This window comes from Eleutherodactylus coqui, chromosome 3, assembly GCF_035609145.1.
Source record: "Eleutherodactylus coqui strain aEleCoq1 chromosome 3, aEleCoq1.hap1, whole genome shotgun sequence".
NCBI lineage: Eukaryota > Metazoa > Chordata > Amphibia > Anura > Eleutherodactylidae > Eleutherodactylus > Eleutherodactylus coqui.
Window position 1 is genome coordinate 306,310,757 of NC_089839.1, and position 27,414 is coordinate 306,338,170.

At 42.5% G+C, this 27,414-nt stretch overlaps 1 protein-coding gene across 12 annotated transcripts in view; it reads left to right on the forward strand.

Annotated features, from left to right (window-relative positions):
- Positions 1-27,414, forward strand: part of ADGRL2 (adhesion G protein-coupled receptor L2) — a 217,052-nt gene that overhangs the window by 93,463 nt on the left and 96,175 nt on the right. For all 12 annotated transcript variants that reach the window (XM_066597835.1, XM_066597839.1, XM_066597837.1 and 9 more), the window contains exon 3: positions 4,430-4,643. In XM_066597835.1, the coding sequence (XP_066453932.1) occupies positions 4,430-4,643 (214 nt within the window). The remainder of the gene's footprint in view (positions 1-4,429; positions 4,644-27,414) is intronic.

The window sequence follows — 27,414 nt, forward strand, 5'->3', positions numbered from 1 at the left end:
GTGGAAGGGGTCTTGTACTTTACTGGGCCTATCTGTCCCTCTAACTTCTTACAGTAGATTTCTAAAATTTGGTCGCCAAGCACAGAATCTAAAAAAAAAAAACCGCGGTTGGGCAAGATGGGCATTTTTTGCCTCTGCCTATATAGACCTTCCCTGGATACTAGATACGCCCATACCATACTGGTCGGTTTATGTGTACCATGTGGCCCCATGGATGATGTGAATGATGGAAGTCCTTATTTTCACTGTTCATGCAGTGAATTTTCCGTCACGCTTGCGGAATATTTCTCCATTGAATCTGTCAGGGTCCGGCATAAACCTTTATCCGTCCTTAAAAGTTTTATTGATTAAGATATAAAAGTTATTCCCAGAGAACCTGTTGGCTGGCAGATTCTGGTCATAAACGAGGGCCTGTCACTTAACAGGTAAATTGATTTTTACATAGCGCCCTTTGCACTGGCAGGCATATTAACCCCCTATGTTATGAGTAGAGATGAGCGAACGGACTCGTTTAGGGCGATTTCGCAATCGAGCACCACTTTTTTCGAGTAACTGACTACTCGGGCGAAAAGATTCGGGGGGCGGCGTGGTGGAGCGGGGGGTAGCAGTGGGGAGCTCTCTCTCTCCCACCCCCCCCCCCGCTCACCCCCGGCGCCCCCCGTATCTTTTCCCCTTTTTGGTGCTCGATTGCGAAATCGCCCTAAACGAGTACGTTCGCTCATCTCTACTTACGAGCATTAATTTTTGGGGGCCTTTTTCCCTAAAATCGTTTAACCATTTGTGACTATAAATCTATTAACCCCCTCAATGCATTTTGGTTCTAAATACCAGGCACGTTTTACCGTTTTTTTTTTTTCTTTTTCCTGACAATGTTGAGCGAACCAAAACGGTCGATCCCGGTTTCTGGTCAAACTGTGCTAAAAATTTGATTCGGCAAACACTTGAACTCAGGCAGTTCATCTCAAAGCCAATCGAATGGCATTTCTTCTTTTTCTTCTTCCTCCTTCTTCTGTCCTCTTTTGTCTTTCTTCTTCCTTCTATTATGCACCAGTTTTAGACGTTTCGGTCATGCTCGGTTCAAACTAATTTGGGTCAAACTGATTTCTTTTTTCCCCAAGTTCGGAAAACCAACTGAATCAAACATTTGAAACGTTTGCTCATCTTTAGTCTTAGGGTCTCAGAGCGTTGTACTCATCACAGCCCATCCGCTCTGCCGGCAGAGATCACGTAGGCCTGCGATGGGTAATGCGCATGCCTGAGATTAGGATGTCACGAATATGCAAAGTGGGACCTTTTATTTTTTTATTCCCACGCTCTGTGCCGAACGGGGCTCCGTATTAAATGCTGTCCTTTTGCAGGCATTGCGAAGGGGCAGTGTTTCTATATGCAGCCCTTCCAATTTAGGCTGGGATCACACAGGGCGGATTCCCGTCGGAAATCTCGCTGTTTGGCCGCAGCAAAAACCGCGAGATTACCGCCGGGAGAACCGCCGCGGTTTAAGTCGCGGTGGCTTTGAAGCGGCTCGGCCGCATGCTTTTCCGTTGCGGACGGCGCTCCCATAGAGGAGAGCGCAGCCGCGACGTAAATAAACAAAAAAAAAGAAAGTAAATAGACATGCTGCATCTTTTGAAACCGCGGATTTACCGCAGCGGATTAGCCGTCCCGTGTGGACGAGGTTTCTGAGAAATCTCCTCCACATGGCTGGCTAATCCCGAGATTAGCGGCCGCGGGCGGTTTTGCCGCGGGCGGATCTGCTGTGGCAAAACCGCGGCAAATCCGCCTGTTGGGGGCTTAATGTTTTGTTTTTTTTTAATTATTATTATTTTGGTACTTTTATTTATTTTTACATCTACGCCCCCCTGTGACGACATATAAGATCTCTGGGGGTCGTTTACAAGAGGAGGCAGAAGTGCTTCTAAATCGCTTACAGAAGATTTAAGCCCGCACAAATAGGCGGAACTGGATGGGCATATATCATTTCCCTGCCTAACATACTATGTTACTGTACAGTTACAATGCCATGGGTTCAAATCATTGGACCATGCCTGTATAGCTCTTGGGCTGAATTGGGTGAAAGTATTTCAATCCTAGAGGGAAATAAGAGGGACACTTGCATCGTGAGAACATTTTCTAACAAATTAGCAATAAAGTTAATCCAACAATTAAAAAAACTATTTGCAAATATATTTTCTGCCCAGTTGTTAAATATCCTTTTGGTCGGAAGCAAATATCTATCTCTGTTATGAGGTTGAGTTACGAAGATTCTACCAAAGTATAAAAAGTAAAAAATGTTGGCTAAACTGCAAAACCGGCCATTTGTGAATGACAGGAGTGGCGCGGTCTTTTGGGGAAAAAAAAAACCAAACAACTTTTCTCCAGTCTTCTATAACCCCTTCCATTTTGTAAGTACTGTACGAGGGTGGCTTGTGTACGGCAATGGAGCGAGGGAGAATGAATCGTGTGTGTTTAGCAGCGAGCTTCAGTGATGGGCTCCCTCAGGTATAATCCAACCTGAAACAGTGCAGATGAGCCAAGGAAAACAGGAGAAGACCGCACAGGGAATTAGCGAGCAGGCAAAGTTGTGATGGGAACTCGCCTAAAATATAGACAGTAGATCTTGTTTGTCACACTCGCTGTGTGTTTGCGAATCCGTGCCTCCTGCAGTTCAGAAGCTCCTTCAGCTTTTTTCCCCCAAAGCTGATGAGATATTAAGATCTGATTGCACTAGAAATGTATGAAATATGCAAAAAAATTGTAGTAGCCCAGCTGGTAATCCCCAAACTGGGAGAAGCTCGCATCAGCCTTTAAAATGTATTTCTCATGAGTTGTAAGTCTTAAAATCCTTCAGATTCAGAAGACTCATTCTTAAATGGGTTGTCTGGTTAGAACTAGAGATGAGCGAGCATTGCCCTTAGCGAGTACCTGCCCGCTCGGAAGAAAAGATTCGGCTTCCGGCGGCGGGCAGGGAGAGCGAGGAGGAACGGAGGGGAAATCTCTCTCTGCCTCTCTCCCCGCCCGCTCCCCCCTGCTGACTGCCGCAACTCACCTATCACCCACGCCGGCAGCTGAACCTTTTCTTCCAAGCGGGCAGGTACTCACTAAGGGCAATGCTCGATCGAGTAATTGTCCTTAGCGAGTATGCTCGCTCATCTCTAGTTAGAACCATTTGAAATACTTTTTTTTCCCTGTAGGATAAAAAGACCGGCTAAGCATTTTCACCTCCAATACCAACTGATAATTCCTTCATTGCGGAGACTCTTAAACTATTTCTATGCTCAGACGTTTTTTAGCACAGCCTTGAATGATCGTCCTATGAACTTTTTGTCCATGTTCTGGCACAAATATTTTGATTGACTATTTGCATTGACTTTGTGTCCCATCAACCCCTCGGTGACATCTGACTTACATGTACATCAGCTGTGTGAAGGTCTTGTATGGATCAGACTGAGGAGCAAAGCCCACTCCACGCAATGCAGGTGTCTGCTGTCTTCGACAGCTGATGCCCAGCCACAACGGCCATAAGAGGAATTCACGCTGGTCAAGGCTGTTAAAAATTAAAATTATGACATTGGCTTTTAAATGGCCTATCAGCATGTAGAAGGGCCTCAGGGTTCCCATGAATGTTTGTTTATTAATAGAATGCCTGTGAAAATACAGTATACTGTAATACTATAGTATTGTAGTGTACTGTATAAGCAAATGATTGAATGTTCAAGTCCCCTCAGGGGACCAAAATAGTAAAAGTGAGTGAAAGTTTGTTATTAGTTAAAAAAAAAAAAAATACATTTTAAGAAGAAACTTATTCCCATATTTATAATTAAAGAATTGAAACAAAAAACTAAACTTATTTGGAATCGTTGCATCCGATTTGTTAAAATAATGCAGTATTTATACTGTTCGGTGAATGCCTTCAGAAAAAAAGCATACTTTTTTAAATGTATTTTATTTTTTTAAAGTAGTACAGCAACAAAAACTATAAATTTCACCATTACAATTGAACTGACCCAAAAAATGACAGTATGGAGTTTTTGCCGCAGTGTGTATGCTGTAAATCAAGGCCACCCCCAAAGGAAAAAAAAATCGTCCAATTGCATTTTTTTTTCTATTTCACTCCACTTAGAAAAAAATTTAAAAATTAAGTACCTTCATATAGCACATTAAATAATACCATTGAAAAACCCAACTCACCCCACAAAGAGTAAACCCTCAGATAGAAAAATAAAACTATAATTTTTTAACCGTGGGGAGCATAAAACATATAAAATCTCAATGTCTTCAAGGGGTTAATGGTAAACCATTTAGTAGAAGAAATAATGACAAGTTGTTAAAAATCTGGTCTGTATATCGCTGAAAAATGGCTTTTTCATGATTACTATCAACAGATTTTCTTTGCCTTTTGAAGTAATCTTTTTTTCTTCTTATTTTTCAGGTTTTAGTCGAGCAGCACTGCCTTTTGGCCTAGTAAGAAGGGAACTCGCCTGTGAAGGATATCCCATTGATCTTCGATGTCCGGGAAGTGATGTCATTATGATTGAAAGTGCCAACTATGGTCGTACAGATGACAAGATCTGTGATGCCGACCCATTTCAGATGGAGAACGTAGACTGCCATCTTCCAGATGCCTACAAAATCATGTCACAAAGGTAGAAATATGGTGACTTGGACTATTTGAACCGTGTTTATGTAGATGCTAATATAACTCAAACTAGTGGATACAATTGTATCCCCCAATTTGACCTCTAACCTTTGTTTCCAGACGTTAGAAGAATTGAGTCATACAGTTCTATTTTATGACAACCCCAAATGAACCGCATTGACTCTAATGGTATCAGTTTGGTTCCTGTCATCCTGTTTCAGCATTTTATTGAGCAAAAAGGTCCTGCATCCATGTCATGCCGGATCAGAACTGGAGGCTCTCAACAAAGCCTCAGGCGCAGAGGTGACTGAGACCTTATAGGTGTCTTCTGGCGAATACTACTCATAAGTTGTCCTCAGGGTAGGTCATCAATAGATGATTGCCGAGGATCCACCACTTTGGATCACCAGCTGATCATCTGGCCCACTGTCTGTGCTGCGGGGCTGGACCTCATCATCTGGGTCAGGGCCTAATATTTTAAATATTCTTTCAATGATTTACAAGGTATTCTGAAATGAGTTGACTTTAAGGGGTCAAGAGTGGCTTAGCTATTTACATATTTTGTCCAACAAGAGATTATTTTTGTCCTTGGCTTCACAACAGGTCACTTTGATCGTTGAGTTCAGTTGAGTTTTTCATCAGGTCTAGAACAGGTTTCCACTAATCATTGGAGCAGCTGCTCTGTATATATCCAGTTTTGTGAAACACTAAAAAAGTATTTACTGATTGTAGCTTCCCGACTAACTGCCAAATAGCTGATTTCATTATAAAGATAGTTAAATTTATATTTTTTTCATTGCATCTGCTCTGGATTTGAAGTGATTTGTCGTAATGTTGTTGCCTCAATGATCTCTTGGTATTTCCTTCTATACCCCAGCACCAATTACTGTTCATCTGATCTCAGTGCACTTCTCCCATCGTTTTTTTGCCTCCAGTCTGCACATCAGAGCTCCTTTGGGAAATTGCCTTCTCCAGTTACCTGTCATGTCAACTTCAGTCTTCTTAGACTAGGGGATTATGAATGTTGTAACTCTCTGCTTGATCTAATGGTTCAGTGCTATGGGAGACAACGGGACTGCACGTCCTATATTTTCCCTGCCTTGTTCTCGTGGGCCACTTTCCAGCTCCGAATTCTCTTTAGAAATGACTCTAGAGGTAGACGAGTTTTGATTGCTTTGTCAAAATAATGGAATAAAATAAAATACACACTTGTCAAGAACACGGATTTAAAATAGGGATTTTTTTTTACGATTTTGCTTCAAATAAAGTCTGCAAAATCAGTTAAAAAAAATAATAAAAAATGCTAAAAATTACACGGCTGTTTCTTATCATCCTAAATATTGTTTCTGATTAGCCTCGAGGTAACAGGTTAAATCTACTTGCTACTATTGTCAAAGGACCATCTGTCCCCCTCGGTCAGACAAGGTATTCCCACTTAACACTGACGCTAAAAGTCTAGTTTCAAAATGCCCCTCATTACATTTACAAGACAGATTGGGATTCCCCACCTAATATTAGCCAGTCTGAAAATAAACCTTTCTCCTCAAAATGAACTGGCAAATAGGGTTTAAATGAGGCAGGACTGATGTTTGTATGGAGAACGCTCCTGCATGGGATGAACGACTAATAAGACCCCATTAAAGGGGACTTCGTGTCGCCTATTATGATTGATTGACTCAGCAAAGGGCGTGTTATTCTGAATGGTTTGGAGTTGCAAAAGTATCCGACCAATGATAGAGATTGTTGTATTTTTGGGATCCGCTTGACATGGGGTCCTTTGCTTGGACCACTCAAGGTTGTCCAAAGTCATTTTAGAAAGTTTTAGGCTTTTAGAATTAGTCCCATTATGTTTTACAAAGTCAGATCTCTGTGTGGCCTTGACAGATTTGAAGTCCAAAAGGATTTTAATTAAATTTGGAAAAACTCTCCCAAAAACGCCTTTTTTTTAATTGTAGATTTTGAATTTCTTTCTCATATAAATATATTTGGCGTAGAACTTGGTTGCCTCAAGTGCATTTTAACACCTTAAGGTATAACTAATTTCCGCCTTAAGAACCAGTAAATTGTTCCTACTTTTGTCATAACTATTTCAGAACTTTTTTTTTTTTAAATTAATGTAGCCGTAGGACACCTTGTTTTTTGTGGGGCGAGTTCTAGTCCTTATTGAAACCAATTTTGGGCACATATCATGTATTTAATAGCTTTTATCAATTTTTTGCTTCAGGGCAATGAGAAAAAAGCTAATTTACCAGTTTTTTTTTGTTAATTTTTACGGCATTTACAGTATGGTATAAATATTTTATAGTACAGAGTAATATCAATGTGGTGATATCAATTATGTGTAGTTTTTTTTTTTTCAATATTTAAAGCCTTGTGTAAGGGGAAAACAAAACTTTGAAATGACTTAAAAATCATTAATTACTATGGCATCTGCAGATTTAAACTGTGTAGAGTGATTTAGATAAGCAATTCTTTGATTTTTCACTCCCTTTCTGGGAGAAAAAAACCCCCATATGTCACAATCGGAGTGCAAATGTGCTCTCTGATTGATGTAGAGTGATATAAGTAAAAATTTAGATCACCCCATCCCCTAAGATAGGGGGAGAGACAGGAGAATTAAAGAGCTTCTCTTCTGCCATTGGTTTTACCTTGCCTATCCCTCCCTGCGCTGCACAGCCACTGAAAGGGACAGCTGTAAATTCAGTATTGCTGACCCCACTTCAATTGGCTGTAGCTTTGATTCTGTATGTGCTAATGACATACTGGGTAGTCATAGCACTGATAGAACCAGAGCTACAGCTGTTTGAACTAGAGTGAGCTTAGTTCATTCAAAACATTAATGTCCTTTTCCTGCAGAGTGAACTGAGCTCGTCCTAAACTGTTGGGCAGAGTGGGATGAGTGAGGGGTTGATGCTGGATTAGCTGCGCATTCCCGGTTATTTCAATGGAGAATGTTGAGTTATGGAAAAATAAAGATGGCTATACACATTATACCTAACTCTCTTGCAATGACAGGAGAAGTAAAGATTGAACATGTTGGATTTTACCTGTCCTGATTATTTGCTCTCATGAAGATAAGCCGCTGTTAAAGCTGTCTGGTATCAGCTTAAGGCCCATTTAGATGGGACGAATGTTGGGCAAACGATGCCCGACTCTCATCCCCGCATACACACGCTCCCGTGCTGTTGCTAGGGAGCTAGTATCACTGGCTCACTCACAGAGTGGCCAGCAGGGGGCAGGAAGGCTGCAGGAGATTTCACTCCTCGCTCTCCTCCGCCCTTCTCCATTGACTTAAGATAGCGGCTGTTCAGTACTGAACGGCTACTATTTACACTGAATCCTTATCGTTCAGCTCATCGTCCATCGTTTATGCAGCATATGGCACTGGACGATGATTATTCAGTGTAAATAGCAGCTGTTTAGTACTGAACGGCCGCTATGTTAAGTCAATGGAGAGGGGTGGGGGAGCGTGAGGAGTGAAATCTCCTCGTTTGCCTGACATTCGTCCCGTCTAAATGGGCCTTTACTTTCTTCTCCCCCATTGAAAACACAAGCATACATATCCTTGGAGAGCAAATCAGGAGAAATAGCTGTTTGTCCACCTTAAGAAAGTACTTTGCCTGAAACCTCTATTTTCAAAAATATTCTCAGTAGATGGTTATTACCTATTATCGGATCACAGCGGTTATACAGTAGCCTTTGAGGGACATGCTATGGAATGATACATCCAATGACGTAAATAATGAAAATATTTTCCCCGTAGAAAACTGCTCCCATCCCATTAGTTTCCTTATAATGAAGAAGATCGGAATGTTGCTCAGATCCCGATGTTCAGGGAGGGCTACCTATATCCACGGCCATCCCAGTGTATGTCAAAAGGCATTTGGATGTGTATTGCAATTAATTCCCAAACTCTCCTTAATCTCATCATTTTACTGCATTTAAAAAAAATCCCCCAAAATTGGTGATGATCTATAAAATATAATGAAAACACATAATTCTTGGCAGTTTTTGCTTCTCTGTAGGGGATATTCTTCATTTTTGCAAAAAAATAAATAACCCAGCAAATCTGTTACTTGATGTAATGGTTTTATGCTGGTTTTATTAAAAGTCTGAAATATAGTGTTTATCCCCTTCTTTACTGCGCTGTTTGTTACCAAATCCTGGTTCTATCTGTCATCCACTCTGTTAAACTGCAGGGAAACCTAATGAAAAATGGAGAGGTGTGAATGGAAGGCTGTTCTGTGATCTGTGCAGTTTGCACATGGTATTGAACACACACATGCGGTATGCCTGTCAGCCTTAACAACGCTGATTGTCAGCTGGAAGTAACACATTTTACCATTTGGGCTTTTCGAAGGCTAGATTTTCTTTTTTTCCATTTTAACGAGTAGTAAAATAAAAACAAACTTCAGTTTTGAGATATCATGTTAGGTCCGGTTTTTAAAGAATTCTGTTATAGCTTTTTCTGTAGTCCTATATGGTTTGCCCACAAAAAGATCCACCGATACAACTTGGATGAATGTCACCGATACAACTCCCATGAAGGTTACCCAACCTTTCTAGACTTGGACTCTCATGATCAGGCTTGTGTTGCCTATCCTGTGGATAGGTGATAAAAGTTGCTTTTGGTACAACCCCTTTAAACAGGTTTTCCTGCTTTGGCAGCCACTTCTTTCTTGGGAAAAGAGGACTGTACACCAATGTTCTCAGGATCCAAGTCTTATAGTAAGTCAAACACCTCCATTGATGACACATTCTTGCATAGACAATGCCTATAGGGGGCTTTCTTACTCTATAATGGACTCTACTAAATTAGTCTCGAATTGCCATAATTACGTATGTATCATGCTACGGCATCTAAAATCAGCAGTCGGGGACCCCATGATGTGTTCTGTTGCTTGAGCTTCATTTATTGAGGTCCACTGAAGTCCACTTTGGTCTTCATGTACTGACCTTTGAATCACATGAAATTGGCGGCCAGTTTTTAATCCATTATATTGCAGCATTGATAAGCAGAAACTTCTAGAATTAAGCTAAATTAAATTGTCATTACTTTCATTCCAAAGTGAGATTTACAATTTATATTTTTACCAAAAAGGACCCTCCCTCCTCCCCCTTATAGCCATATTTTTGTAGGTTTGGGTCCTAGAGGAACTGCAAAGGATTGTGGGATGCTGATAGTCATTACTTTTAACCCTGGTTGTCAATATGCATCCCCAGCGCCATTCCTGCTATCGGCGTGTAGTTTGAATATTCAGTCTTTTTTTCCGTGGGTAATTACCATTTCTATAGAGTGAGGCAGTAAACGTAACGAGAGCGCTGTTAATTAGAGACATTTTAGTCATGCTCAGATTGACTAGTCAATCCTGTTGTCACATAATGATCTTTAACGCGAATGCCTCACCGTATTCAGTTGTTTTTCGGTGTTTGTTTTTTTTTTTTTTTTTTTTTTTTAAACTACACTCCTTGTTAAAAAAAAAAATAAAAATCGAGCACCTACAAGGTGTCGGAATGGAATGGAACTTTCTTTGTGTGATTGTAATGTTGATGTAAGTGATTCGGATATCAGAGCAAAAGGATAACTTATTGTGGAACACTTGAAGGTAGGCTCTAGCCACCTCTAGCTTGGATGGGAGATGTGATAAGGGTGGGCATGGCGTTAAAAAGGTTCTAAATGGAATCTGCAGCATATTGGGCCACATTTGCTGTAAATGAGCCTCTAGATCATGCAAACTCGTAGGCTGTCGAAGGTGGTGTCCCACATGGTCCCATACATGTTCCACTGGTGATAAATCTTGCGACTGGGCAGCCACAGAAGTGACAATGTTATGGGGACATTTCTGTGACCCCCTTGTTTGTGCGGCCGAGCATTATCCTGCTGGAAAATGCCTGTTAGAAGCCGCCATGAGAGGAACACATGTGGCTGCAGGATGTCCTCATGATACCGCTGAGCTGTCATTGTCCCTCGTACCACTACTAGGGATGACTGTTGCATGCGATGGCAAAGGCAGGATTGAGTCCCTCACCCCTAGATCTCCAGACACGAACACGGCAATCGTCAGTGCCCAAACGAAACCTGGATTTGTTGCTGAAGCCAACCTGGTTCTACTCCGTATCTGTCCACTTTTTTCCTTCTTGACACCAAAACAAATGGAGGCGATGATGAGTATCAAAGGCATGTAATCGGGGGTGTGAGACCAAAATGTACTGCAGCCAAGCACCTGGAAATGGTTCGGACAGACACAGGGGTTTAAGGATGTCGCTAACTTTCTCTGGATGGCGGACAACAAAACAGTTGGGACTGCTCGTGCTTGTCAGGTGATCTTCTCTACTGGTGGTCTGTCGAGGGTGTTCTGAGCCCAGCCGCCTTGTGTGCCCTCACACATCCACTGGTCCCAACACTTCCTAACAGTCTGGTCAGAATGGCCAGTGGGGACAATTCATCGATACGACCATCCAGCTTCTCACATCCCAATAATGCGCCTCCTTCTGGTAACGGGGTGAAATCTCTTCTCTGTATCGTAGAGACGTCTAGTGGCCAACAAGCTCTACACAAGCCGGAAAAGAGGTCACTACATATAAGGAACCTCTGTGAGCTTTTTTTTTTTTTTTTTTTATATAGGCCAAGGTGGGAACCACTTTTAGGGACTCAAGTGGCAAGACCCTTCATCTAATCACACCACAACTCTCAGCATTGACATATCTGACTGAGATGTAACTGCATGCTGAGTTTTGCAGCACTTCTTCTAGGGGTGTGATGAATTTTTTTTTTTTTTTTACAAGGAGTATAATTAAAGCCAGATCGTGAAACATTTTTCATTTTCTCTAAACTGTTATTTTTTGCTTGTAGGATTTTTTTCTGTATTACGGGGGGAAGGGAGGGGAGAGGGGGGCTATTTTGTCTCAGCTGTAGTTTACATCATTCACAGATTTACCTTACAACAGACACATCATACCATAGAAACCTGTAGAATGGAGATATTTTGCTCACTTCTATGGAAGTGTTGTGGGCATGCTCGGTGACCTTTGCTGAGAGGAGTGTGACATCATCTGTTGAGAATGCTGGATACTGTGTTCTCTGGATATATATGTCCCCTTTTACTGCATTCCTATCTGTGATGATAATAAGATGATTGATGAGAAGTTTTCTTTACAGAACAGGAAGTGTTGGACTATTAGGCTTAGTGGTCAGTGTGCAGGGAAGGGAGGGAGGTGAGCTGTGACTATCACCTATTGTGAATGGCGGATCCTGTCTCCTATAGATATAAATGTCATCTTTCACTGTAATCCTGCCTGTGATGATAATGAGATTACTGCTGAGTTTTCTCTACAGAACAGGAAGTGTTAGACTATTATGAGGCCTGGTGGTTGGTGTAAGAACTACAAAGTTTAAAAAATTGTCAGAATATTAATGTAAAAATCTTAATGTTTACTAGAAAAGCTCGTTTTAAATAATGGGTATTTTCTTAAGACCCATCCCCTTTAACAAAGGACCATCAATGTTTTATGTGTTAAGTTGGTTGACTCATAAATAAGATGTACAACTATTATCCCCTTCATTACCCCATAAAGTGTCATTTATTTACCATTGCATATCCGGTGCCTTACAGAGATTATAATGAGCTATATCTCTCTCTGCCCCCATTGGGGCTCACAATCTCATTTCCCTATCTCCGATACACACCCATGCTAGGGCCAATTTCATAGAAAGCTCATAACTCCACAGTGTGGGTTTTGGATTGTAGGCGGAAACCAGAGAACATGGAAAAAGAATTATATTCTACGAAAAACCGTACAAGCCCTAATAAGTCATATTTCAGATGTCCGGAATTTGGCTGCAATTTAACGTCTATATTACAAAAACAAGTCTCATACCACCTCTAGAAGCGCAACAGAACAGACCACCATAGTGATTTTTGGTGATCTAAGCTTAAAGAGAAGCTGTCATAAACTATAAGCACCATAAACTAAGTTATGGTGCTTATAGTTTAGGTAATGTGGAGTTCAGAGAGCCTCTTTTTATACTCACTCGCCCCCCCCCCCCACCCCCCCCCCCCCCGCCCCGTTCCTGCAGTGTTCCCTGATGAAGTAAGCGCATGCACACTAGCTTGAGTCTTTTCGGAAGGCTATGTGTGAGCAGAGTGAGTAAGAGAAGAGTCTCCCTGAACTTTACATAAACACTAGACCATAACTTACTTTATGATGCTTATAGTTGACAGGTTCCCGGTAAACTTGGATTACCAAAGAGTATTAAATAAAGATAAAGCTTCTTAGTATAACGCCAACTTGTTCTGCAGCATTTTCAAGTATTTTAATTAAACCCCGTCCACCACCACCAGGCTGGGTACTCATTTTACCGGCCTCGGAAGGATGGAAGGCTGAGTCAACCTTGAGCCGGCTACCTGAACCCTTCAGGGATTGAACTTGCAAACTTCAGGTGGTGGGCGAGAGCTTAGGACTACTGCTGCCTTAGCAATCTGTGCTGCATGATGGTAGCATTTTGTGCTGCGGCCCTGGAGATGTCACCTCTACTAAAAGCACTATAATGAAATTTATGGTGCTTGTAGTTAATAATAGGTACCCTTTAACCCCTTGAGTGGCGGGTTTCCTACCACCCTGTCGTGCCCACCAGGGCAGGTTTTTTAAAATGGTCTAATCATTGAATTTCAACTAGTTTTGCAGTTGCGTCTCAAGAGCCATAACTTTTTCATTTTTCCATTGACATGGCCATATAAGGGCTTGTTTTTTGCGGGACAAGTTGTGATTTTTTAAACAGGAGGGAGGAAAAAAAGAAATGGGGAAAAAAGAAAAAAAGGGGCCATGTCATTAAGGGGTTAAATAATGTATTAACTTCCTTCTCTGGGTCATTACGACGCATGGATACCACATGTGTGATTGTATTTTTGATTTTTTACAAAGTAAAGGGAGACAAGTGTATTTATAATTTTTTTTAAAATAATTTTTTTACTTTTTTTTTTTGTCCCTTTAGGGGATTTCCACAGGGACCCATCAGGACCCCCTGATCACATTCCGGGGGTCCGATGGTGACAGCCCTTTACATGCTGCAGTGACAGCCCTTTACATGCTGCAGTCACATAGACTGCAGCATGTAAAGGGTTAACACAGCAGAGATCGGAGGTTTTCTCTGATCTCTGCTGTAAGAGCAGGTACCTAGCTGTCCTCTCACAGCCAAGCACCAAGCTCTCCCTGCCACAGAGACCATCGGCTTGCTTCTGACAAGCCGATGGTCTCTATGGCAACCTGTAAACAAAGCAGGAGGTTGCCGACATATCGGCAATATCTTCTGCTGTTTTTTCAAAGCCCTCTCTTTGTTCTCTGTGGGTCTGTGCAGGCAGAGCACACTGTCACAGCTTGTGGCATTGTGCTCTGCAGCTCCCATAGTGATACATAGCCCGGAAATCTTCCGGGCTATGTCACTATGAGCAGTGGAGCTCGTCCCGGAAAATTTCCGGGCGTGCCACTTAAGGGGTTAAAGGGTTTTTCTGGGATTTAGGTTTTTTTTAATTTTCCTATCCTAAGGGTACACTGCCTAGGATGTAGCCAATCAATTGTTTCCTGGAGCCATTGCACCTAAGAACTAGCATAGCTCCGTACATTGTGCACTACCTGCAATACTGTCCGGGGCCGCTTCACAGTGTACTAACTTGTGCTAGTTCTTGTATGCAGTGGCTCCAACGAGCAGCTGATTAACCCCACATTCCGGGCAATGGACCCCGAGGATAGATCATCAATTTAGAAAATCCTGGAAAGTCCCTTTAAACTTAGATCATCAAAGATCACTGTGGCGGTCTGTTCAGTTGAGGCTCTGGAGCTGGTGTGAGACTTGGGCTATGTTCATATGGTGGATTCCACTACGGAATTTTCGACGCGAAATCCGGCTGTAAATCCATGGCCAAGAAGCAAAATCTGAATGGCGCTTTCCAACATGTTTCCATGCAATCTATGTAAAGAATTGACATGCCATTTCTTCACCCTATGGCCAAAACCACGGCAGGACGGCTATGGCTTTCTACGACCATTTTGCAGGCAGATTCATCTTGAAAAACTCTACGGCACAATCTAAAATGGGAACATACCCTTGTAGTTGTAATATAGGTAGAGGTCCGAAATAATGACCCTAGCCAGTTCTATGTTGGTGACCTATCCTGGCAATAGGTCATCATAAAAAAAATGTTGAAAATCCTTACAATTCAGCCAATTTAACAAAATGTGATAGTATGACATGTCATAAGATCCAAGACAGAAGGATGAATGGAGAGAGCCAGCTAATTCTGGATATTTGGTATTCCGGCACTTATCTGGTCTCGTTGACGCTGGATTAAAGGGATTGTTCTGCATGTGTGTGGTTTTTGTAGGTATGTGCTGTGCTCAGAATTGAGATATTTGATATTACTATTAGAGTATAGGTTTAGGCTGCATTATCCATGTTGCGAGATTTAACACCTACTAAGGTGATTTAGGATTTTTAGACCTGCGTTCATGTAGTCATTTATCGTCTCTTTTGCCGCCAAGACCCTTTTATTAAGCTGCGCCGATTTCTTCAAGATGAAATGTAACCAAGATTTCTATTCAAATACAATTTAAATATTCATCAAAGAGGAGTTAAGCTTGAATCTGACAGAGACCATTAACATCAAAAAATATAATTAATTGCATTGGGTATCGCATAGCAAAGTTAGCCAAATAGCTGTGAGGCCTAATAGCGCCAAAAGATTGAGAGGCAATAGTTTGATTTTTTTACTCTGTAGCTGAGGAATTAATAGTGATGCGGTTTCCTATGTGGGGCAATTAAAACTGGTTTTAAGGTTCATGGCTTCTATAGAAAATTCATTGAATATAACTTGGTAAACCAGACTAGCATATAAAGTCGGTTGAGTAAAGGACTCCGATCAAGGACTTTTTTGACGAAGCTGTAACAGAAAGTTACGTCGTTCCAGGGACAAAGCTGCACTTGAAAATTTCAATGGATTTTTAGTTCTTCGGGAAAGACTTTAAAAAAAAAAAAATTTAAAAAATTTGCTAGAATAACCCCTAAGTATAAAATTGTGATTCAGAAAACCAAAGCAAACACAGGTGGTTTGTGGTCTGTCCAGTGGAAAAAAATACACGGCTTCTTAGCCATAAATGTGTTCCGCGTGTCCCTGTGCTTCCCCAGTAATCCGCTTGCATAAAATCCCCTCGGACCGTTGAGTTTTTATGATGATTGAGACGGAAAGCTTTTAATTTTTACATAAAATTACATAAAATTCTGATGAAGTGACTATTTTATTTATAAACTCGCACCTATTCTCCTCCCAAGCTACAGACCAGCGAGGAATAAATCCTACAGAATGGTCCGAGCAGACGGGCCGGTGTCACTCATGATGTTTACCGCTTTTCATTGGGATGCCAATTTAATGGATGTTTCCATCAGCATCGTCCGTGTTCTACACATGCAAACATGCCTGACCCCGAAGAGTCAGGGGCTCGGGAGACGAAACTTGTTAAGAAATGTGGAATAGCCAATTAGATGGCCAGAAAGCAAAGAGTTTTTAATGAGATCAATTGTCAGTCAGTAAGTGGAATTTGCCTCCCGTATTGTTCCGTAAGGTTCATATATATTCAGAAAGCTGCTTTTCGCGGGGCTTAGAACGAGGCCTCATCACTAATTGTCAGCGCTGTGACATGTTTAGCCAATCAAACTCGGAATTGACATACATTTACATCTATTGACCGTCTGAATCTAGCACATACCGGTAAATAGAAACTCCACCGCTCTCGGGTTTTCGGCAGAGCATTTTTAATTATATGGAAAGATGGTAATTTTGATCATCCTAGCGGACTGTAATCAACGGGTAATTTATTGTTGTTGTTGTTGCTTAAAACTTCGAACCTCTATGGGAACTCATGAGGCAGTGTTCTCTTATGTGGCAGGTTTCCATTATTATAATGCATTCCAATGTAGCCTAATGGACCCCGTTGACCTAACTGGGGTTATAGGGCTGGTCTTCACATCCATAAGACGTCTGATACTTCAATGCAAACGTGAACACAACATTACTGTAGCCATCATTGTCATCGACTGGCACTTGTCATTAGGCACTTGTACTTGAGTTTCAATGACTTTCTAATACATAATTAAAATAGAAATTTAAAGGCATGCTCCAGGACTTACCCAGGATAGGTCATCAATGGTTGACCGGTGAAAGTCTGCTGCTCAGGATCTTCGCCGATCAACTTATTCCCGACATCTCTGTCAATGCGAACAGCCGTGGAAGTAGGTAGTGCTGTCAACATTGCTATGGGCCAGTTTTGGTTCAGTGGGAGCTGTGCCTATAGTACCAAGCTGGGCGCTGCAATATGGAGAACACTATCTGCATTGACAACAGTGCTGGGAATTAGCTTGTCAGTGAGGATCTAGACTGGTGGACCCCTGCTGATCAACTGTTGATGATCAATCCTGAAGTTTTAGTTTAGGCCTTGTTCAGATGTTGGTCTGTCTTCTAAATGGGGTTGTTCTTAAGGGACAACCTCTAAAAAAAAGTTTTGTTTTTTTTTCATGGTGAAGCAGGGCCTACAGTTCCATGCTATAAAACTGTAAGGACCCCAGGTGTTATCATGTGGCGCTCCAATATGGAAGGTATTGTATCCTGAATCACTGCATTGTTTAGAACTTGGCAATGTAATTTTTCGGTCAAGGTCAGTATGGATATGAGCGGGGAAAAAAGGGTAAGACTGAAGGTGTAAAGTGCTTTATTTGTGTATACTGAAGAAGCTGGATGGAATTCCCCTGTGGGAACTGTCCATAAGCAGATATCCTATTTGTATAGCACCAACTTACTCTGCAGCACCTTCAGGTAATTTATTTATTACCCCCATCAAGCTGGGTACTCATTTTACCGACCTTCGAAGGAAGGAAGGTTGAGTCAACCTTGAGCCGGCTACCTGAGCCATGCGGGGATTGAACTTGAAACCTTCAGGTCGTGAGTGAGAGCTTAGGACTGCATTTTTGCTGCCTTAACACTCTGCGCCACATGAGGCTCAGATATTGTAGTTATCACCCATCATACCAGTGATACTTGGAGGCGGAGGATACTAAATAGCTTAAAGGGGTTGTCCCGAGGCAGCAAGTGGGTCTATACACTTCTGTATGGCCATATTAATGCACTTTGTAATGTACATTGTGCATTAATTATGAGCCATACAGAAGTTATAAAAAGTTTTATACTTACCTGCTCCGTTGCTGGCGTCCTCGTCTCCATGGTGCCGACTAATTTTCGCCCTCCGATGGCCAAATTAGCCGCGCTTGCGCAGTCCGGGTCTTCTCCTCTTCTCTATGGGGCTCCGTGTAGCTCCGCCCCGTCACGTGCCGATTCCAGCCAATCAGGAGGCTGGAATCGGCAATGGACCGCACAGAAGAGCTGCGGTCCATGGAGACAGAGGATCCCGGCGGCCATCTTCAGCAGGTGAGTATGAAGACGCCGGACCGCCGGGATTCAGGTAAGCGCTGTGGGGGTTGTTTTTTTAACCCCTGCATCGGGGTTGTCTCGCGCCGAACGGGGGGGGGGGGGGGGGGGGGTTTAAAAAAAAAAAAAACCCGTTTCGGCGCGGGACAACCCCTTTAAATACTTAGATTTACCATCCAGAATTCTGGGGGAACATCGACAGCCCAATTCTAAGTTGCCGATTTTGCCTCGTACCCAGCTTTCAGAAAAATAAATATCTAACAGCTGAACAGATCACGAGAACTGGAGGACTTACCATATTTACAGAATTTTTTTTTTGAGTTTGACGTCAATCCTTAGATTTTTTTTTTCCCTTTTTATCCATTTTTTGCCTTATTTGTGCAGTGAGATGAGAGAGTGCACTTGGCTGATTTATAAATGGTGCACTGCTTTATTACCGGCGTTCCATTATTGACATGTCAGTCACGCGTTTTGATGGTAGGACTGTAGTTCGTAGCTTACAGACACTTGCAGACACTTTCATCGTCGCATTATTCGGTCTGGGCGTCTTTGAAAGTTTAACCGCTGCATTTTCTGCTCCAATTTTCAAGGCTAATACCATTTATTTCTACAAAGCTCCAGCAGTCCTGACACGAGCCCTCACGGCTCGCTAGGCTTTAATCTGACAGCCATTTTGAATAACATCTCCATAAAATGGATGGCTGGCCCCAGTCTGCTGTGTGTTTTGCATTTCGTTGACTGTTTTCTTCACAAGTATGTTTTGCTGGGTTCTCCATCATTTTGCCGGGGATTGAAGGTGTTTTCTATAGATATTTACACTTCAAGGTGAACTTCTGGATTCCTTGTCACTTTATATATTTTTTATGTTATTTTTTAGAGAATTCTGATTAATAGCGCAGTTTTGTCAATCCAGCTTTAAGCAGAGCTTTTGACATTTCAGAAGGATTGGTTGATGCTCGTGTAGCAATCATCTGATCTAGCAAGGAACGGAGGGCAGAGAGAGGTTGGTAGGGCTCATCTTAGGCATCTTACTCTTTATGCAGTATTAATCAGATTTTTTAAACTATAGCTATAAATTGACGATTCCCTTGAGTTTGTCTTACGATATATATTTAATGGGTAACTAAACTTTAAAAATAAAACTTTTGACATATTAATGTGACATATCAGAAGTGGGATCGGTGGGAGTCTGGGTGCCGACTCTCCTCAATGGCTAAACCAAAGAGATGGAAGTGCTTAGCCGAGTACTGTACCTCTTTGGTTGTGATCAATGAGTGGTGTACGGACTACTAGACGTTCTACTGAGCCCATGCACTGTTTTGAGCAAAGCCCAATGGGCACAGTGAGTGATCCTGCCCACTCGGTTGGGTATTGGCACTCGAACCCAACAGATTAAAGCTTCTGACATCTCATTATGGCATCTCTGAATTTTTTTTTTAAGTTGAGACCGAATTCACATGGGTAGACCCGTTTGTCTGTAAAATCGGACACAAAAAACATTGGCCATCACACTACTACCGTCCTTGTGCTGTTTGACTTTCATGGAGCCCCACTGACCTATTCCTGTTCGTGAAAAAGGACCACAATAGGATATGCTGTAACTTTTTCCCATCATGTCTGAATGGCCTCATTGGCTATTATGGATCTATATGTTGTAGACCTGGTTAAGATTTACACTCATGTGACTAAGTCCTTAATTACACTTCAAAGTGACTGTCCAGTTTCGGAATAGATTTATGCCTTGGGACCGGTGTGTAGAAGAAATATATCTAGTTGAGTGTGTTTGCTGCATTTTGTGTGTTGAGTGTGTTCGTTGATTCTGGGTGTTGCTTTCAGGTAGCCAAGATGGTCACCGCCATTTTCTAATAACGCTCTGCACTGTTCTGTGATTGGCCATTGCTGATCATGTGAGCAACACTGGCCAATTACAGATCAGGTATATTCCACTGGTAGTCTGACTACCAATGCAGTATGGGACGACTAGTAGTCTAAAAATGGCAGCGGTCATCTTAGCCACCTGGAAGCGGAATCCCAAACCGGCCGAACCAAATAACGACCCCCTCTACTCCATTCTCAGGACAAGAATTTCGTCCTGAATCTGGGAGGTTGCATGAAGCCTTTCTATCTTAATACGTAGAAGTAAACTATACAGAATCGGTCATTGTAAAGGAATATGTTGATTTGACCTTGAAATACGTCTTTAACTGTGCAGATATTTTGCCCAGATGTAGGAAAAATTATCGGCATAAATTACCCATTTTTTTGGCGCATTTAAAAGAATGCAGTTCAGGCTGAACGCCACATTCCTTAAGCCACAATCATTTTTGAAACACTTGCGGCAATTTTGTATTTGCATGCAGTGGTCCAATGGTGGTGAGCTACGGCAGGTGTGATGGGGAAACGGATCACCGCTTAGTATTTATCATCCGGTTCGATCACATTATTTGCCATCTACACTAGTGACATACCTAGCATGACGAGAGAAGAGCGCTTTGCTAAGTCGTATGCATTGCAGCATCACGGTAAATTCCTCCATTGAATCGAGGTGCTTTGATAATTGCTAATATTCTGTTTTCCGTGGGCTGAAGTAGATGTGCATTTTGTTTAAGTGACTCCGATTCACAGCGTTTAGAGAGAGAGAAAATGTAGAATCCACAAAATGACGAGCTTACCGCTTCAAGATGACCTTCATCAATCCGCAGCCTTTTATTGAATCCTGTAGAATTCTACCCTACCTGGCAGTTGACGGAAATAGAAGATTGAGATGTTGCGGCCGCTTTGTGCCGCGCTGATAGGTTTGGGAAGAAACAGGCAGTATTAGCTACTTTCCAGCGCAGTAATTGCTTTTCAGTTGATATAAAAGAAAATTGGTATTTTTTTATTCTAAATAAAGCCGTGACATCCAGTTGACGGAGATCCGATGATGTCGCCCACCGGCCAATAATCTTTGTTGCCGAGCAGCCGTGAAAAAAAATCTAGCCCACTCTTGCTTATTGGCTAAAAAAAAAAAAAAAAAGAGAGCGCGGTATGTGAAAGATTCGCTAATTAATAATTAGCGTGTGAAATGTTACATTCCGGCAGTTTCCTTTAACCCCTTCTTCCCCTTCGTCTAATTGACTGATATTTGAATAAGCCCATCTGCCCGATTCTCTATCTGTCTACCATAAGTCTTCTCCGGCCGCGTCGTATTGCTGTCTTTTTGTGATTCCCTTTCGAAGAACCAAAGAGAAGACTCAGCAAATCAATTCACCCATTGTCTTCTCTTGGATGGGGAATCGAGCGGATCAACACCCTCATCTCTTGCAATGAAGAATTCATTCACTCTACGGCCACAACCCCCCTCGCGGCAAACGCTAGGCTTCATCTCCCTGCATTACCATTTAATTCATCCATTCCCATTCCGGATCCCCCCTTTTTTTTTTCGGCATCCTGCCGTAGAAGAAGCCTTCAGCGTAGGCCTGCACCGTCTCACATATGTCGAGCGCCGTCCTCCCTTATATATAATTTAGCACTCTCTCCTCTGTTTATATCAGTGACATAATAGTGCGTGCTAGTTTTTCCAAAGAGCGGTGTCTTTGCCGCTTCATGGCACAATAGCTTGTACTCCCAGGCCTGCACATGGTGTTAGCACATCTTTAATGCGCTTCAATCTTAACATTTTATAGGTCATGATGAACCGAGTCTTGAACACCAGTCAGCGCTGGCAAATGAGCGCGCCCCTTCCTGCTCACCCGGCTTAACCCTTTCTCTGCTGCAGGGGGAAATTTTTTTTTTTTACCCACACCCACTTGCGTCTCCGCAAAGCTCTAGTCACCGGTGAAGGCAACAATGTTTCTGTTTCGCCGGTTTCATAGTCTGTCGGGGAAAGCAGAGGACTCGGCGAGTTTGATTTGTTGTGCTGATCTAACGAAGAGATCTGCAGAAAACGGATGGTGCCAGGCGGGCACCATTTAATGCTCTGCTGCACCTATCATCTCTCTCTTTCTGATACCAAAACAGGGCAGCTCAGATATTTTTAGTCGGTTTTGTCAGCTGGAAAGCGTTATTTCATCCCAGTAATAAGGGGGATATTTTATCTCGAGACAAAGTCGGTGGAGATGTTAAGGAAATAATGTTGATGATTGCACGCCATGGAAGAGCGAGTCATTCACATCTCGTCAGGTTCATCTGTCTGAGGAATGCTTTGTTGCTTTTGGCCACTAGGGGCGCTGTCTAGTCTATAAATAGTGTCTTCTTTAAAATGGTTTGCAATAAATTGCTTCCCGCAGACGTGGACGTTGATTGGGTGACCTTGGTGTGTTGCTGGCTGCATTTGTAATGTATAATAGTCCAAGACTTCTAATCAGATTACTGCATTAAGGAGCAAGTGCCGTAAATATATGGTGCCTGGTCCTGGTCTGAGACAGCAAAGAACCCAAAGAAGACAACAGAAACAGTTTTTAACTGATTCTGTCTTCTTGTTTTATGGACTACATGGCACTCAATGAGAACGATGCAGAGGATTTAGAGAAGACGCAGTGACGTTTCCTAATATCACTATATGGGATGTGTTCTCCCGTAACTGGGGCTCCTTTGATTGCTGCTTTTATGGATGCCCCAGTTACAGCGGCAAAATGTGAAATAAAGTAAAGAAATAAAGAAAAAATAATTAAAAAAAAAAAACATTAATAAATTAAAAAATGTGACCCAGAGGTCTTATATAATGTCATGGGAAACAAAGTTGTTAAAAAAAATTAAAAAAAAAAGTTAAAAATAGTTAAAAAAAAAAAGTTTAGAATAAAGAAAAATGTATGTATATTAAAAAAAAACAAAAAAAAACTCACATTAACATAAACTGTTAGCGTATGCACCCCGTAATCCAAGACTATCCAGATTATATACCAAAACATTCAAAACAAAATGGCAACCTGTCCCTGTAACTCGTTTAAGTGTAAACATCATAATAATAATTTAAAAAACTATAAATATAAACGTGGTTTTTTTTAGCCCCCCCCCCTTCCCCCCAACATTTTGCACACATTAGCCCTTTTATCGTACAAGCAATAAGATTTGGATTGTAAGAAATCCCATCCACATGCTTCAGAAAAGTCCACCGTGTGAATGGACCTGCGGTGCAGATTATGCATTTTCAGTTTTTGCCGTGGATTGCGGCCCTTGTAAATGACGGCTAAAACCCTCCCCTTTATTTTGTGGATCGCGGCTCTGCAGACTTTCTAGCCCGTGCGCCCGCACGCTGAGGACGGCTTCACACACAGCAGAATTACTACCGGCATTCTGCAACTAAAAGCAGCAAATACATTGGAAAACTGCAGTGACCAAATCTGACCACTAAGTGGTGCAGATTTGGTCTTGGTTTATAGAGCAGATCTGCTGTGGCATTTAACCCCTGCATTGCATGCTACGGACTTGAAATCTGCAGCGCTTTTCAAAAACCGCTCCGGATTCGTTGCAAACGATTTCCACAGTATGTGGAGGAGATTTTTTAAAAATCCCTCCACTTACATTGTACCGCGAAGGCTGCGGAATTTCTGCCGTGATTCCGTCAGTGGAAATTACGCAGCATTTCCAATAATCGTGAAGCCGGCCTGAGGACTTGTAGACTTACAAGCGTGAAATCATCTCAGAAGTCTCCAACATGAATCTGACTTTGACAGAACTCCCAGGTTGGGTCTTCCAGCTCCGCCGATGGTTTCCATTTGGTTGGTTGATTTGTACAGTTGGATCCAGTAAATGGTGCGAATCCACAGACTGGCACAACTTTTTTTTTTGCTTTGATGCGGATTTCTTACTCCACTTGCAGAACAAACTTTCCCTATGAACTTCGGCTTAGATTTCCATAACATTCAATAGAATGCTAAACAATCGTATATTTTGCCATGTATTTTGATGTGAAATCTGTCCAAATCCCCACAAAATTTATGCAGTGTGAACAGAGCCTCACTCCTCCAATATTAATTGAAAAATGTTAAAGGGGTTGTCCGTTTACCAGCATTGCCCCTGTACCACCAACTGTGTTAATATAACAACACCTGTACTTACCCTCCTCTGTCAGAAGGATCTAGCACTGTAGCCCTACTGTTCTTCTAGTGTTTGTTGTAGGATGATGTCACAGGAAGTCACCTAACCACTGCAGCCTCTGATTGGCTGTAGGAGTCAAGTGACTTCCTGTGACATCATCTTCCACAATGAACACCGGGAGAACAGTGGAGTTACAGCACTGGATCTCTGTGGCCGAGGGAGGGGTAAGTACTGCTGTAGTTTTTATTTTAACAGTTAGTAGTATAGCAGAAATGCTGTCTGGTAACTGAACAACCCCTTTATGTACCCAATTTTTTAGAGCCTCGTGTGGCGCGGAGTGTTATGGCAGCAGAAATGCAGTCCTAAGCTCTCGCTCACGACCTGAAGGTTGCAAGTTCAATCATGTTTCAGGTAGCCGGCTCAAGGTTGACTCAGCCTCCCATCCCTCCGAGTTCGGTAAAATGAGTACCCAGCTTGGGGGGTAATAGTGCTGCAGAATACTTTGGGGCTATACAAATAACAAGATTTAAGATTTATTTAATTTTTTTAAGACATGCTATCAGGAAAGGACTATATTTCAGTGAGCGCATGCCAAAACTGAACCACTAGGTAGCCATAAAAATAGTCTCCTGAAATGCCAATCTGTTGGTCGAAGAGATCTCCTCCTGGCTCCTTAGAAACCAAAGCCTTTATTAGGGCTGCAGGACAAACATCACATGACCCACCTCGGGTCTCCTATTGGGGCTTACAAGGGAAACTGTATTGATGACCACTAGAGATGAGTGAGCATACTCGATAAGGGCAATTACTCAAGCGAGTATTGCCCTTAGCGATTACCTGCCCGCTCAGAAGAAAAGATTCGGCTGCCGGCGCGAAAAGCGGTGAGTTGCGGGAGTGAGCAGGGGGGAGAGAGGGAGAGAGAGATCTCCCCTCCGTTCCTCCCCGCTCTCCCCCGCCGCTCCCCGCCCCTCACCGGCATCCGAATCTTTTCTTCCGAGCGGGCAGATACTCGCTAAGGGCAATGCTCGATCGAGTAATTGCCCTTAGCGAGTATGCTCGCTCATCTCTAATGACCACCTATTTCTTAATGCACTGACGCAGTGGAAGACTGGTTGATGAGCGCAGCTCAGCTAGGATACTATAATGTGAACAGAGCTTCTAGTGATTGGGTTCCTCTAACGATTAATGTGTTTATGGAAATGACAGTTCAGTAAGTGAAATGTAAAGCAAATGAATAAAGTCATAAAAAAATCTTCCATTACATCTACCTTGGTTGGTGCCGTTATGTACGCTTCTTGAGGAAACCGTAAATTACCTTCTCTCGCCGAGTGGACCTTATGGAATTTCTGATACATTTCGTAGAAGACGTCATCTTTATGTATGGATTATTCAGCAGGCCTTGTGCGGATTTATGTGTCTGCGTCCAGTTGTGTACCTTACTATATAGTTATAGCAGAGGTGTGAGACCGGCGAACCTGGTGAGTCATTGTGCAGAACGGAAGAGGGAAAAAATACATTTTGTGTGTGTCTGTATGTGAGTGCGTATAGCTAGAGATATGTATGTATAACACAAATGTCTGCTGCGATATGTATGATGCATGTCAACAAGTAAAAAACTAATTTGCTTGTCGAAGGATGAATCCGGACAGAAAAAACACAAGTCCAGTTCCTGCCAGTCATCGGCCCATTCTCCTGGTCACTCAAAGCCTTCCTTAGGCCGCCTGCACACAAACTGACTTGCATTGCATAATCTGCGGCCGGTGTCTGCACCACGGATCCCATAGCTTGCTATGGGAAATCAATTGTTCCTGCACGCTCATGGAAAACAATTGCGGTTTTTGTGAGCGGAGGAAAAATTGCAGCATGCTCAACTTTCATGTGGTCGCACGGACGGCTTCCATTGCGAACGGGCCGCAGATTCTGCAGGAAAAGCAGGAGTTTGAAATAAAAAAAATCTGTACTGCGCATGTCCGACGGCGGCTCGCCACGACCATAACGGGTACATAACAGGTACGTGCAGATGCCGGCTGGGCACAGAGTCGGATTCTGCTGCGGGCTCCCATGTGCGATATCCAGCCTGTCTGTGCACTCTTTGGGTCAGTATGAGGAATATGCAGGAAAGCGCTAAGCGGATCTTTTGCACAGAGATGTAGAAATGGGTCGCTCTGTCTGGAGATATTGACTCACCTGGCACTGAGCGGGGATCTCTGTGGGCAAGGATTTACCCGCTCAGCACCTGTAGTCCTGGTCTGCTTGTAGGATAGTAGAAGTCATTCCTGGTCCAAGGTGATCCAAGGATTCAGGTGGCAGCGAGAGGAAACCCCAGCACGAATGGATGAAGGGGTGGTAAATCCGAGGAGAAGAAAAAACTGTCAGAACAGTAGAAAAAACCTCTGCGCTCTCGACTTCTTGCTTACTATAGAATATTTGTTTCCCCAGCAGGGATTTATAACCAACCAATGGACTAGACAAGGTCACATAACCAAATAGCCAAAAGTATGGCCCGGCGCCCCTGCAGCCAAACTGCACATCCAATTTACTTCCAGGTAACTAAGACTCCAATCTTCTTTATATGCGTGTATATTTGCTGTGAGTTACGCTTAAGAAAGGCGCCCTTGGATCGCTGAAACGCGTTGCGATTGTCTTTACTGCCAAGTGGTGGGTGAGCCTTCCCTCTATCCACACTTTTTTTTATGTGACCTTGTCTGGTCTATAGCGTTTGTTATAAACCCCTCCTGGGGAAACAAATATTCTAAAGTAAGCAAGAAGTCGAGAGCGCAGAGTTTTTTTTCTACTGCTCTGGCAGTTTTTTTCTTTTTGGGTCAGTGTTATACTTTTTCAGTGGCTGCAGGCTGAAGATGTGGCTTATGAATATCAGACCTTTTACCAAGCCTCGTAATAATGACTGGGAATATGAGCTAAAGCCAGAATCTTCTCTGGAAGGGAAAGGTAACCACGGACAGACAGACTGTTTCGGGGTGTTTGCCCCTCATCAGTGCACAGTAGGTTTCTGATTTGGCTGGTGAGAGGCCTGTAGACGTGAATCAGGAAGGGTATGGAGATCAGCTAGAAGGTCGTTCATACTCATTCCAATAGGTGACGCTAGAGAGACCTTGTTCCATCTTTCTATTTGCATATTTCCCAGAGAAGCATGGTTCGCATTATAAGTCTCCTTACAAAAAAATGTGTGTGTGTGTGTGTGTGTGTGTGTGTGTGTGTGTGTGTGTGTGTGTGTGTGTGTGTATATGTATATATATATATATATATATATATATATATATATGTGTGTGA